Source organism: Gopherus evgoodei, chromosome 7 (assembly GCF_007399415.2).
Source record: "Gopherus evgoodei ecotype Sinaloan lineage chromosome 7, rGopEvg1_v1.p, whole genome shotgun sequence".
Taxonomy (NCBI): Eukaryota; Metazoa; Chordata; order Testudines; family Testudinidae; genus Gopherus; species Gopherus evgoodei.
This window is the reverse complement of record NC_044328.1, coordinates 79973709-79987094: the sequence shown is the minus strand read 5'-3', so window position 1 is coordinate 79987094 and position 13386 is coordinate 79973709. Positions and strand designations below refer to the sequence as shown.

General features: G+C 58.0%; 1 protein-coding gene across 2 annotated transcripts in view; it reads left to right on the top strand.

Moving 5' to 3' along the window:
- The window catches only part of CAMKV (CaM kinase like vesicle associated), a 50597-nt gene extending 40715 nt beyond the window's left edge, over window positions 1-9882 (top strand). For both annotated transcript variants that reach the window (XM_030570688.1, XM_030570689.1), the window contains exons 7-11: window positions 1590-1665; window positions 2262-2398; window positions 6440-6518; window positions 6804-6891; window positions 8659-9882. In XM_030570688.1, coding sequence (XP_030426548.1) covers window positions 1590-1665; window positions 2262-2398; window positions 6440-6518; window positions 6804-6891; window positions 8659-8895 — 617 coding nt within the window. In that variant the 3' untranslated portion in view covers window positions 8896-9882. The remainder of the gene's footprint in view (window positions 1-1589; window positions 1666-2261; window positions 2399-6439; window positions 6519-6803; window positions 6892-8658) is intronic.
- Window positions 9883-13386: the final 3504 nt, after the last annotated feature.

The window sequence follows — 13386 nt, the reverse complement described above, 5'->3', positions numbered from 1 at the left end:
TAAGGGTGAGCCACAGAGTGAGAAGCTGCCCCCAGAGCCCATTCCAGGGGCTCAGTAATCCAGGCTGGTCCTCCTCCCTCCATCCTCCCTCACCCCCCCGGCTCAGGGGCTGCCCCCAGAGCCCATTTCAGGGGCTCAGGAATAGTTAAAGGCTGGATTGTGTCCTGAACCATGAGGGTAGAGATCCCTTCCAGCCTTTTGCTTCTCCCACCTAAGAGCAGAATTTGTGACCTGGGGAGTGGTGGCTAAATGAGATCCATGCACATTCTCCTGAGCTCTTCCTCATCTGCCTGCCCCCTTCCTTCTCTACAACCCTCCTACCCGCGGGCTCAGCCCAGGATTTCTCCAGCTAGGCCTCCTTTCACACGCCATCCTGTGCCCTCCGCAGCTGTTCTGGTCCCTTCACCCTCCTCCAGGGGAGAAATTACTGGCTCTGCATGCACACAGGGCCCTCCTGGGCATGGCACTGGCAGGGGCTTTCTCTCTGGAAAGTTTTGAGCTCCCTCTCCTCGATGGAAGAGGTTCCCACAGTCCACAGAGAGCATGGGCACAGTAACCCGGGAGCATTGATGGGCTGCTCAAAAAGGGGGCAGCTGCCCACAAAGAGGAGCAAGGCCAGAGCCCTCCAGGAGCTAAGAGCACTGGGTGTGATCAGGCAAATTCACTCAGGTTGTAACACCTCCAGCGAGCTTCCCCTACTGGGAGAGAGGCTCACACCGGATTCTCCAGGGACCAAGAGACACAGGAGGCTTTTTGGTTAAATAGCCTGAGTTACACTGGACTTAGAGCCTTCCTCCTGGCTCCACTAACGGGAAGGACCTCTGGTCTATGGCAGACCCTGATCCTTAGCTAGGGCTGGAAGGACTTTGGCTCACTGATGCCCCACACAACTGTGGGCTTGTTCTGAGCAAAGGGTGTTATGAACTGGGAAGCACAAGAAAATCCCATGATGGCGTTGGAAGGGCCGCTCATCTGCCCAAGCCCATGCTGGAGCTTGGGCACCACTGGTAAGCTTAGTAGCTTGAGTGTAGGTTCTTTTCCTCTCTGTGATGCTTTTCCCTCAAGAATCAATGGGCTTGCTTCACAGGGGCCAGGTGGTAATGTCACGATGGCAGTTATACTGTGTACCAGCTTGGGGAGAGGAGTGAGGCAGGCCTGCTGAGGTAGCCTATCTCTTGCTGGGGAGGTCACCATGTAGGCAGAGAGCTGAACAGCTTGGAAATACCCCGATGAGAAGGGAGAGACGTGGGTCTCCACACAAGAGAGGCAATGGCCGGGGAACCAGGAACTGAGGCTGGGTGCCTGTGCTAGCCCACAGAGGGGGAGTCCAGGCACAGTCTCGTGGCCAGAGAGAATCTTCCTGGGCTAGGAGGTTCGCTGCCAGCTGCGGTGCGGACATGCCAAGGTGAGGCCCAAAATGGCAGGCAGAAGGGAGCAGGGAAATGAGACATAGCCCTAGCTAGCCAGATCCCGACTGGCACTTGCACCACTGCTGCCATGGGAATGTCCAAGGTGGGGGCTGCTGTGCTTAATGGTCTGGGCACCTGCCGGCAGCACTGCAGAGGGCTCACCTTGTTGGACTGTTGCAGCTCCGGAGGTGGTGGGACGCCAGCGGTATGGACGGCCTGTGGACTGCTGGGCTATTGGTGTCATCATGTACATCTTGTAAGTATGGGGAGGGGAATGCAGAGTGAGGTCCTGGAATTCTGAGCCTGGCTTGCAGGGGTTGGGGGCTGGCTGAGGATGGATCCGGCCAGAGACTGCCAGGGAGCAGAAGATGGGCTTGTGGGGGGGCTTGTGGTTGGAGAGATCAGTATGGGGTGAAGCTAGAGGCTGGGCCAGGAAGCTGATATTGTGGTGGGACAGGGACGATGGACACAGACTGGGCTGTAGAGTCAAGGACATGGTGGAGGGTGACAGCCAGAGGCCACATCCAGGAAACTAGCTGAGAGTGAGCCAACAACCAGGGCCTGGGCCTGGACTCTGGGGAAGAGGGCCGGAGACCAAGGGTCCCAGACTCCAGGGAGGGGAGCTGGAGGGGCCCTGGGGAAGGGGGCTGGAGACCAAGGGGTCCCAGGGAAGGCAGCCAGAGGGGCCCTGGGGAAGGAGGCCAGACACTCAGTGCCCTGGGCCCTGTGTCCCTTACACAGCAGCACACCCTGCCCACAAGGTGGCAGTGATGGGGTAAGTGGAGCCATGGTGTAGTCAGCACTGGGCCAGGCCAGGCATGCTCACTGCCCTGATGTTCTCACCCCATGCAGGCTGTCAGGGAACCCACCCTTTTATGAGGAGGTGGAAGAGGATGACTATGAGAACCATGACAAGAATCTCTTCCGCAAGATCCTGGCTGGCGACTATGAATTCGACCCGCCTTATTGGGATGACATCTCCCAAGCAGGTGAGGCTCTCTCGTCTGGGGGCACCGCTGGGCACCTGGCTCCAGAACCACTGTGGTGCTTGCTCACCGTCCCACTCACAAACCCACTCCTGAGAGCCAATGGAACGGAGGACCCCATGTGGGCAAACTCACCCTCACGCAGCCCCTGCAGAGCCCCCGCTGCACAGACCCCACACACTCCCACCCCCCCTTGAGAGACCGCTCGGTGGGAGAGACAAAAACAATAGTTCCTGCCAGTCCTGCTCTATGGCAGCCCCGACCCAGTCCTCGTCATCTGCCCTCCGCCCTGTTCTACTTAATCCCAAACTATCCTCATCCTTCCCCTGCCAGTCCTGTTCTGTGGGACCCCAACCCTGTCCTCATTCTGCCTCCGCCGGTCCCGCTCTGTGGGACCCCAACTCCGTCCTCGTCCCCTCCCCTCAGCAGCCCCGCTCCACAGGACCCAAACTCCATCCTTGTACCACCACCCCATCAGTCCTGTTATGTGGAACCCTGGCCAAACCCATCTTCATCCCACCACCACCACCCCTGTTCTACGGGGACCCCAACCTGTCCTCGTCCTGCCTCCGCAAGCCCTGTTCTATGGGGCCCCTACTCAATCCTCATCCCCTCCCCCCAACAGCCCTGTTCTATGGGACCTCAACTCCATCCTCATCCTGAACCGCCAGTCATGTTCTGTGGGACCCCAACCCCATCCTCGTGCTCTTCTACGGGATTCCAACCCCATCCTCATAAACCCCACCCCCGCCTGTCCTGTTCTGTGGGACACTGGCCAACCCCATCCTCATCCCACCGTCGCCAGCCCTGTTATATGGAACCCCCCAACACCATCCTCATTCCACCACCACCAGTCATGTTCTACGGGGCCCCAACCCCGTCCTCGTCCCGTGCCCGCCAGTCCTGTTCTACGGGGCCCCAACCCCGTCCTCGTCCCGTGCCCGCCAGTCCTGTTCTCTGGGGCTCCAACCCTATCCTTGGCCTGCCCCCGCCAGTCCTGTTCTCTGGGGCTCCAACTCTGCCCTCGCCTTCCCCCCCCACTCTGTCCCATCCCCCCCTGTTCTACGAGATCGCAGTCAGTCCTTGTCCCACCCCCGCCAGTCCAGTTCTATGGGACCCCAACTCCATCCTCGTCCCATCCCCGCAAGCCACGTTGTACGGGATCCCAACCCTGACCTCGTCCCCACCCACCAGTCCTCTTCTGTGTCACCCCAACACCGTCCTCATCCCACACCTACCAGCCTGTTCTATGGGACCCCAACCTGTCCTCATCCCGCCGCTGCCAGCCCTGTTCTACGTGATCCCCAACCTTATCCTCATCCCCTCCCCCCACCTCACATCAGTCCTGTTGGACGGGGCTCCAACTCTGCCTCGTCCCGCCCCTGCCAGCCCTCCTCTATGGGACCCCAACCCCAGGCCTTTTCTACAGAGTTCCAACCCCATCCTTGTCCCCCATCTCTAGTCCCTTTCTATGGGGGACCTCAACCACATCCTTGTCCCACCTCCGCCAGTCCTGTCTCTATGGGACCCCGTCCTCTCTGCCATCCCTGTTCTACGGGACCGCAACCCTGTCCTCATCCCTGTTCTATAGGGACCACAACCCCATCCTCATCGTGCTCCCACCAGTCCTGTTCTACAGGACCCCAATCCCATCCTCATTCCCCCTGCCAGTCCCCATCTATGGGGACCCCAACCACATCCTCGTCTCCCACCCCACCAGTTCTGTGCCTACGAGATCCTAACCCTGTCCTTGTCCCACCCCCGCCAGTCCTGTGTCCACAGGACCCCAACCCCTTCCTCATCCTGTCCCAGCTAGTTCTGTATTGTGGGATCCCAACTTGGTCCTCGTCCCACCCCCTGCCCGTCCCATTCTCTGGGACATCGGCCAACCCCATCCTCATCCCAACTCCACCAGTCATGTTCTATGGTAACCCAACCCCATCCTCATCCCGCCCCCACCAGTCCTGTTCTCTGGAACCAGGGGTGAAAGTAACTTAAAGGACTTACTGGTATGCTGGAGTCCCGAGTGGGGGCATGGCCTCAACCAGAAGAGGTGGGGACCTTCAATATTTAAAGGTCCTTGGCCTCCGGCTGTGGCTGGGAGCCCCAGAGCCTTTAAATCGCCCCGGAGCAACCAGCTGAAGAGGCAGCTGGGAGCCCTGCGGCTCCGGGGTGAATTAAAGGGCCCAGAGCTCCGGCCACGGTGGGGAACCCCGGCCCTTTAAAGTGCTGCCCGAGCCCTACTGCTGGGCTCGTGCAGGGATTTAAAGGGCCCGGAGCTCCTACTACTGCGGGGAGCCCCTGGCCCTTTAAATCGCCACCTGAGCCCCGCTACCGGAGCTCCGGCGGTGCTTTAAAGGGCCCAGGCTCCCTGCAGCGGCCGGGGCTCCAGGCTCTTTAAATCCCTGATCAAGCCTGGCTGCCAGAGCTCCGGCAGCAATTTTAAAGGGCCCGGTGCTGCTCCCCTGGGCCCTTTAAATCACCACTGGGGAAGCTGGTCCAGTCTGGCACAGCATACCGGCTCTTGCCAGTACGGCGTACTGGCTCGTACCAGCTTACTTTCACCTCTGTCTGGGACCCAAACCCCGTCCTCATCCTTCCCCTGCCAGTCCTGTTCTGCCGGACCCCAGCCTGTCCTCGTCCCACCCTCACCCTTCCCATTCTGGGGACCACAACTCCATCCTCGTCCCACCCCACCAGTCATGTCCTACCAGGCCCCAACCATGTCCTTGTCCCTGCCACCAGTCCCATTCTATGGGGACCCCCAACCGTCTCCTTGTCCCTCCGCCAGTCCTGTTCTACAGGGCCCCAACCCTGTCCTCATCCCGCCTTCACCAGTCCTGTTCTATAGGGCCCCAAACCTGTCCTCATTCCACTCCCGCCAGTCTCGTTCTATAGTACCCAACCCCATCCTCGTCCCACCTCCCCCAGCCCTGTTCTACAGGATTCCAACCCCATCCTTGTCGTGCCCCTGCCAGTCCTGTTCTGTGGGATCCCAGCTAACCCTGCCCTCATCCCACCTCCACCAGTCCTGTTCTACAGGATCCCAACCCTGTCCTCATCCTATCCCCACCAGTCCTGTTCTATGGGGTCCCAACCTCATCCTCATCCCATCCCCGCCAGCCCATTCCATAGGGATCCCAACCTCATCCTCGTCCCGCCCCTGCCAGTCCTGTACTGTGGGACCCCCACCCCATCCTCGTCCCACCTCCAAAGTCCTGTTCTAAACAACCCCAACCCCGTCCTCATCCTACCCCTGCCAATCCTGTTCTGTGGGACCCCCACCCCATCCTCATCCTTCCCCTGGCATTCCCATTCCATGGGATCCCAGCTCCATCCTCATCCCACCACCGCCAGTCCTGTTCCATGGGATCACAACCTCATCTTCGTCCCACCCCTGCCATTCCTGTTGTACATGACCCCAGCCCCATCCTCTTTCCACCCCCGCCAGTCCTATTGTATGGGATCCCAATCCTGTCCTCAACCCCACACACCAGGCCTGTTCTATGGGGCCCCAATCCCGTCCTCATCCCAGCCAGCCCTGTTCTACAGGGTCCTAACCCCATCCTCTTCTCATCCCCCAGTCCTGTTCAATGGGGGTTGGTGGCTGTCCAGGGAGTGCTGTCACTGGAGTGGGGGGTGTGTGGGAGGCAGGGCATGGTGGGATGGGGCCTGCTCCAGGAGTGAAGGCCCAGTCCTCATCCCAGACTGCCCTGGGGGAGAGGAGTCAGATAAGAGCTGTCTGTGCGAGCTTGGCCCCTGGGGAGAGCAGTGACCAGCCGTGGTGGGTGCATGCTCCCTGCCCTGCATAGACCTTTCCTGGTGACCAGTCAGGAGAGCCCCACATCACCCTTTCCTCCAGCAGAGCAGCCAGCTGTGGGGGGGCTTTCATTCCCCTCTATTCTGTGCCAGCCCCAGCTCCTCTGGGGATAAGAACAGGGAGTTTGAGCATCCACTACCTGCCACCATCCCCTTTCGGGCCGTGCCCTGGTGCATGGCCAGCCTGAGCGCTAAGCGCCTTCTTCCCACTTGCTGTCTCCGCAGCTAAGGAGCTGGTGACACGTCTGATGGAGGTGGACCAGGACCAGAGGATCACAGCTGAAGAAGCCATCTCCCATGAGTGGTAAGGCAGTGCTGGTGACTCCAAACGAGGGGTCTTCTCCTGGCAGGAGGACCCTGGAGGGATAGAGAGGACACTGGCTACTATCGTGGGAGTTGGGAGGGACATGAGAGCCCGGCTGCACTTACTGGTGCCAGGGGAAGGGCCGGGTGCAAGCTGGAGGTGATGGGGACTGGGTAGGTGGAGCGCCCTATGGGCCCCACGCCTTAGGGGTGGAAGCAGAGTGTAGGTGTATGGTGCCAGGAGGGTAGCTTCAGGAAGCTGGTCATTGTGTGTTTCCACTTCCAGGATTTCTGGCAATGCCGCCTCAGATAAGAACATCAAAGATGGCGTCTGCGCTCAGATTGAGAAGAACTTTGCCAGAGCGAAGTGGAAGGTACTTGGCCCTCGCTGTGTGCTGCGGCTCAGGTGCTCCACCACAGCAGAGTCCCTCCCACCCATAGGGTGCCCTGAGCAGAGCGGAGATCTCAGCTTCTTCCTGCACCGTGTTCTCCCCAGTCAGGATAGGAAGGGTGATATGGGGGTAGGGAACTGGCCTGGGATTGCACAGATCAGCGGTCAGTTCCCAGCTAAGCCACCGAGTCCCTGGGCCAGTCACTGAACCTATACCCTGGGTCTCCATCCTGCTCTGGACCACAGAGTTTGGTGTGGTGAGAGGATCTTGCAGCAACAGGTGTAGAGAAGACAGGAGGGCCAGGTGAGTACTGAGACAGAGAGATCTGTGGTGTCCTGCTCTCAGGCAGGGCTAAGAAACCAGCCTGTCAGCAGGCAAAGCTGCTTCCGCTGAGGTCCCAGCCCCACTGCTGTGGCTGTCCGGGGAGCTGCCAGGAAGGGATCTGTCAGGTGAAGGGCCCCAGAGGAAGGCAGGGGATTAATGCGCCCAGAGGAGACTTGAACTGGGCATTTCCAGACCTAGTTGCCACTGGGTTTCTTTCTTGTTTAACCATCACTCTGTATTTCCTGGCTTTGTAATGCTCAGGTCTCACACAAACCCTCCGATAGCAAAGTCCTGTAGTAGCCAGCATTGGATACTGCTTCAGTTTCCCCAGAGTGTCAGTCAGTCGCTGTCTCCCAGCGCTGGCCCATCATTGCAGTGACCTAGCCCTCTGGAGAAGTCTGAAAGAGCCACCACTTCCAGGGTAATCAGAGTCTGTCCATTGCCCCTTAACAGCAGGGGTCACTGCACCTGCCACACCCAGGGCGGCAGCCTACGGAGAATCTGTGTGCACTCCCTGCCGAGGGTATCCAGGACCCTAACAACTGGGCTTTCAGCCCCCTTAGTCCAAACTACCCTGTGTCCATCTCAGAACCTCTCTCTATGCTCCCACTCACCCCTGGCCTGCCAGGGCTGCTGTCCTTGGGATCTTCTCCAGTCTGCCTGGACCACAGGCCTGCACCTCTCCTCCACCTGGGAGGGTGAGCCGGGTTTGGCCCAGCTGAGCTCCAGCCTTTTTAAAGAGCCAGCTCACCCTAGGACATCTCCCCAAGCAGAGCATTGACCCTGAAAGGAAGCTCCTCAAAGTCCACTAAGGGCTTCACTGTTGCTATTGATTTGTATGATCGGAGCCCTGATACTGTGGTGATGGGTGGCTGTATGCAAGCCCAAGGCAAACAGGCAGTATGACACCATATGATTCTGGGGTAACTGCAGCATCCCCATAATGTCTGTTCCCTTTTAGGCCTGGTCTACACTTAAAATGTAGCAGTGCTCAGAGATGTGAAAAAATTCACCCCAAGGGCTGTAGCTAAGCCAACCCAGCCCCCAGAGGAAACCCTGCCATTAATCTGGCTAGCACTGGCTGGGGAGGCAGGTTCCCTGCAGCAGGGGAAAAACCCTTTTCATCAATAGACGAAGTGTCTACACTAGGGCAGTCAGCAGCAGTGCTGCAGCTGTACCACTGGAGCACTCGTGGTGCATCCATCCCCTGCGTCACTGATCATATATCTTGGCTCTCACCCCTGCACACTGCACTTGTTCGGGGAGATGCAGGGTTGGGAATGCCGGAGACAGGCCGAGGGGCACAGAGCAGTGGGCAAGATGGAGGGGGGGAGGTGGGAGCTCAGTGTGAGGGCAGAGGGCTGTTGCGATGGTGAAAGGCCACCCATGCTGTAGTGACCAACGGGATTCTTCCCCTCCCCGCAGAAAGCTGTGCGAGTGACCACGCTCATGAAGCGACTCCGTGCACCCGAGCAGGCTGAGCCGGCAAAGCCAACCCTGCCAGCTGCCGCCATGCCGGATAGTGCCACCTCGCCGGCCCCCGCCACCACCGCCGCACCTGATAACACTGCCCCGACGGCGGGATCCTTGGCTACGTGTAATGGAGAAGAAGCCACTGCCCCCAGTGCTACCCCCGAGGCCTGGACCGAGGAGACCGGCTGAGCAGGAGGGACGGGGTGGGGAAGCATTGGATCTCTCATTGTACATAGTCGCTGGCATGGTATCCAAACCTCCCCTGGCTCTCTGTCTGTCCCTGCTGTGTGCCTGTCTGTCTGACTCTGTTTACCCCCAGCTGGGCCGCTGCAGAGAGCTTCTATTTTCTATGTTCCTGAGCCTGGAGCGACCCAATAGGGCCAGGTGGACAGACAGAGGCAGAAGCAGAGCCCCTTGCATGGAGTTTTCTCTCTCTCCTTTGCTTTTCTTTTCTCTGTCTCCTTTGGTGGCTTTGTTTGGTTTCCTTTCCCCACTGGAGGCTGCTCTCTCAGTCTGCCCACTCACTTACTCACCTGATCCCCTATCGCTGGGCCAAGTGAGGGGAAGCTGGCACATCAGGATCAAACAGTCACCCGCCGGAGTTCCAGATCCAATTGTTTCCATACTCAGTACATGTGTGTGCGCATTTACATACTGCTGCATGTATGTGCTGTGTGTCTATTGCAGTATATGTGTCTCCAGACATGGGGCGTTTGTGTGGGTGTCCATATGAATTAGTATGTATCTGGATGTCTGTGATTATGCATTGGTGTGTGTGTGTATAGGTCTCTGGGTGGGTATGTCCATATGTGTATCCATGGGTGAACAAGTGTGCGTGTAGTGGGTGCATTCACCTGGGAGTAGGGAGAGAAGCAACCCTGAGGCATTTAGGGAAGGATTTGAGCACCAGTCTGGAGAGCAGCAGCTGAGCTGAGCCGGCTGGAGGGATGGTGTGACAGGGAGGTGGGGAGGGCTAGAGGTTCAAGTGGCCTAGGGCAGGAACGCTGCACTTCGATCCCAGATAAAGCTTCCCATGCAATTGCTGGCACTGGTGGGATTCCCCTTCCTATGCCCACAGGTTCCTGTTGGATCACAGAAGATCAGAGTTGGAAGAGACCTCAGGAGGTCATCTAGTCCAGCCCCCTGCCCAAAGCAGGACCAACCCCAACTAAATCATCACAGCCAGGGCTTTGTCAAGCTGGGCCTTAAAAACCTCTAAGGATGGAGATTCCACCGCCTCCCTAGGTAACCCAGTCCAGTGCTTCGCCACCCTCATTGGCTTGCTTGGAGCTTTGGGAGATGTGCAGAGAACAAGTAGCCTGAGTGCCCCTCCTCCCTGCTGTAACGGTGGCATCTGGCCCCTTGGACTGCAGACCTGCCTTCCTCCCTGTGAGTGAGGGAAATGCCTGAGCACCAGCGCTGCCTCACCCTGGCCAGTAGGCACTGGGGATGTCCTGTACCTCTCTAGTCTGCATCCACAGCAGGTTCCAGGAGGGCCTGGATCCACGTAGGGGCGAGACACACCAGCTCTGCACTCTGCTCTACTGCTTTAGAGCCTGAACCCAAGGCAGATACAGACCAGACTCCACTCACTCACAGTGGCATCCTCCCAGCATGACACTTTTGGTCTCACTGCTGCCCTTGCAGGCTCACTGGTGTCACTGACAGCAATGGCCCTGCTGCCAGGAGCTGTGGGCATCAGGGATGCCTGTGGTGGCTCAGTGTGTGGAGGAGCCCAGCATTTGTGCATCACAGTCCCTGCTGGAGCAGCCCCGGGAGGAACAAAGGGGCTGCTGGGAACGTCCAAGGGGCTGCAGACCCCTCACAAGAGGTGCCTCTCTAGCTGTCCAGTGGCCATCACAAATCCTGCATGGCTGGGGGCTAGAACTGCAGCCCTGCTGAGAGCTGGTCCCCCAGTCCCTGTGTGTGCTGATCAAAAGGCATGCGGGAGCCCTGGGTTGGCCTGTCAGAACAAGGGGGAGCAGGGAGGGGTTGGGGGTTGGCTCATCACCAAAGCACTGTCCTATCCCTCTTCCTACAAGAGCTTTGCTGTTGTCCGGGCTGATTGTGGTGTTTGCAGCTCACGTGTGACGGCATGCAGCATGTCTATGGAGTAGTATGGTGTATGCGTGAGACTTACATGGCAGAGCTCTGGTCCTAGCTTTTGCCATGTGAGATTCAGTCCCTGCTGGGTGTGTTTATGGAGGATCTGGGGGCGGGAGTGGTGTATGTACATATATACTCTCACTGTGTGGATGTGCATACATGGTAATCCCCATGTGCCCTGTTCAGCACTGTGTAGTCTTGTTTCCTCACGGAGGCTAAACCTGGGGCACATAGACTCTGTACTGTGGAGGCTGAGGCCTGGGCCAATCCACTCCAAGTGGGGCTTTCTTGACTGTAGCTCTAGATGGTGGCCCCTTGCAGAGTTGTGTTCCTTTGCCCCAACCTGAACTGACAGTTTGCAAAACTAGGGCTGGCCTTAGGGAAAATGGCACCCTGGTCCCTGCTGCCTCCTCTTTCCTCTAACCCATCCTCCCTGGCCCCTGCTACCTCCCTGGCCCCCACCCATCCCCCTGATCCTTGCTGCCTCCCCCAGCCCCTTCCCCCCACCCCCATCACCCCTGGATCAGCCACTAGCAGTGCACATTTTAGAGTGGGGATGAGCACTGATTGGACAGTAAGGTTGTAAATCAGGATGGCTTGATACAAATGTGGCCTCTGGAACAGAGTGGATCCAAGGCTATGAGATGTTCGGCACATGGCTTATTGAGCCCAGGGCCAGCTCCAGCTTTTCTGCTGCCCCAAGTGGCAAAGGAGGAAAAAAAAAAGCTGCGAGCGATGGCACCTTGGCAGCAGCTCTACCGTGCCACTTCATTCTTCAGCGGCAATTTGGCTGTGGATCCTTCGCTCCAAAAGGCAGTGAGGGACCCTCTGTCAAATTACCGCCGAAGACCCGGATGTGCCCCCCCTTTCAATTGGCTGCCCTAAGCACCGGCTTTCTCTGCTGGTGCCTGGAGCCGGCCCCGGTTGAGCCACTCTTCTGCTCCCACTACCAATTGCGCTTCTCCTCCATTGCCTTGAGCTCCGTTCTGTGGCTTCAGACCTTAGCCCTGCCCCATTCCTTGCCTCTTACCCACGGCATCCACCCATAATGCTGACCCTGTGCAGAACTGTAGCTGCAGGGGACTTTGGGGCACATGGTCCGCTCCAGTCTCCAGCCCCATGTTAGTGCCCAGCCATGGAGCCAGCCCTGCCCAAGGAGACTTGCTCTGGGCTTGCTTTGTGCTGGGCAGTCTGGGGATATGGCAGTGGAAATGGATTGGTTTTAGCTGCTGGTAGGCAGAGTCCAGGGTCCTACACTAGCACAAGAGAAGATTTTCCTTGTTTCCTGAGTCATTTCCCATTGACAAAAATGTGTTTTACTGCCAAGTGTTCTAGAGCACTCTGCACTTGTGAAGCTTCTAGATCATCCTCGAGGAGAGCTCCTGGCAGCTCTAGGGCATCTTAGGCATCCAACTTGTGAAGGTCTTGTCCTAGATCACACCACGTGCTTGCCAATAAGTGGTCTAGAGTGCCACCACCCTGTTTAGGTTCCAGAGTATCCAACATGAAACCTCATAGGGATTATAGAGTGCTCCAGAAATATTACATTCTGGTGGAATGCACAGTCTAGAGCTTGGATCAGGATCACTTCCCTCCCCCTCCCCCAGTTTAGGGTGCAGTCTGATCTAGCGCTCTAGTGAATGAGCTATTGGATGCCAGTTTGATGCCCCTCCACCATGTGATCACAACTGTGGGAGCCTGAACAACCCCTCCCCATGCTCTAGCTCAAGGCCTAGAAATAGACTTTTGGAGGCATTTGCCTGCCTGTTCCTAGGTGCAGGGTGCTTGCAGCATTAACTATCAGTTCTTCAGAGGGTAGGGGTGAGCAGTCCAGATGAGAAGCCTGTGAGCTCTGCACACTTGACCAGAGCCCCTCAACTAGTCCCCAGGGTCAGGCCTGGCCCATCAGCCTCCTGTGCCCCCTTCCCCTGGCCCCAAACTAAACACAGGAAGGAAGATCGAGTCCCGCTGTGAAGGGTCTGGGAGGCTGACCTGCCATCAATGGGGCCTTCTCCACAGCTGCCTGCCCCAGGGCCCTCCCAGCCTGCAGCTTTCTGGGCTATGGTCCCACCACTCTGGCTTTACTTTTCCCTTCTCCTTGATTCACAGCTGCATGTTTGTAGGGTTGAGTTCCATCTATGAAACTTTTATTTCCACCACGACCACCCGGAAGCTCCTGTGTGATCGCTGCACTGTACTACTGGCAAATAAAGACCTTCTGAGGACAAACCGAGAAAGCACCAGCCTCACCTACTCTGTCTCTTTGTCTGCCCTGCCGATGAGTTCTGCCCTTCTAGAGGCCAGTTCACCCACCAGGCTGGTGCCAGGAGCAGATCCCCCAGCCAGCTGCCATGCATGCCTCTGTGCCTCAGAGGTGAGCTGGGGGAAGACTGGGTGGGACACATGCTCTGGGGGCTGGAAGGAACAAGGGGTGGGGTAGGTAGAGGTGCAGCTAAGAGGAGGTTAATCATTGAGTCTTGGGGAACTCCCCCCTCTAAAATCCAGCTCATCTGATCTCTGCTGTCCTGTGGGCAGGCACAGCGCTCCCTCTGGTTGCTATGGCCCTAAACTTGT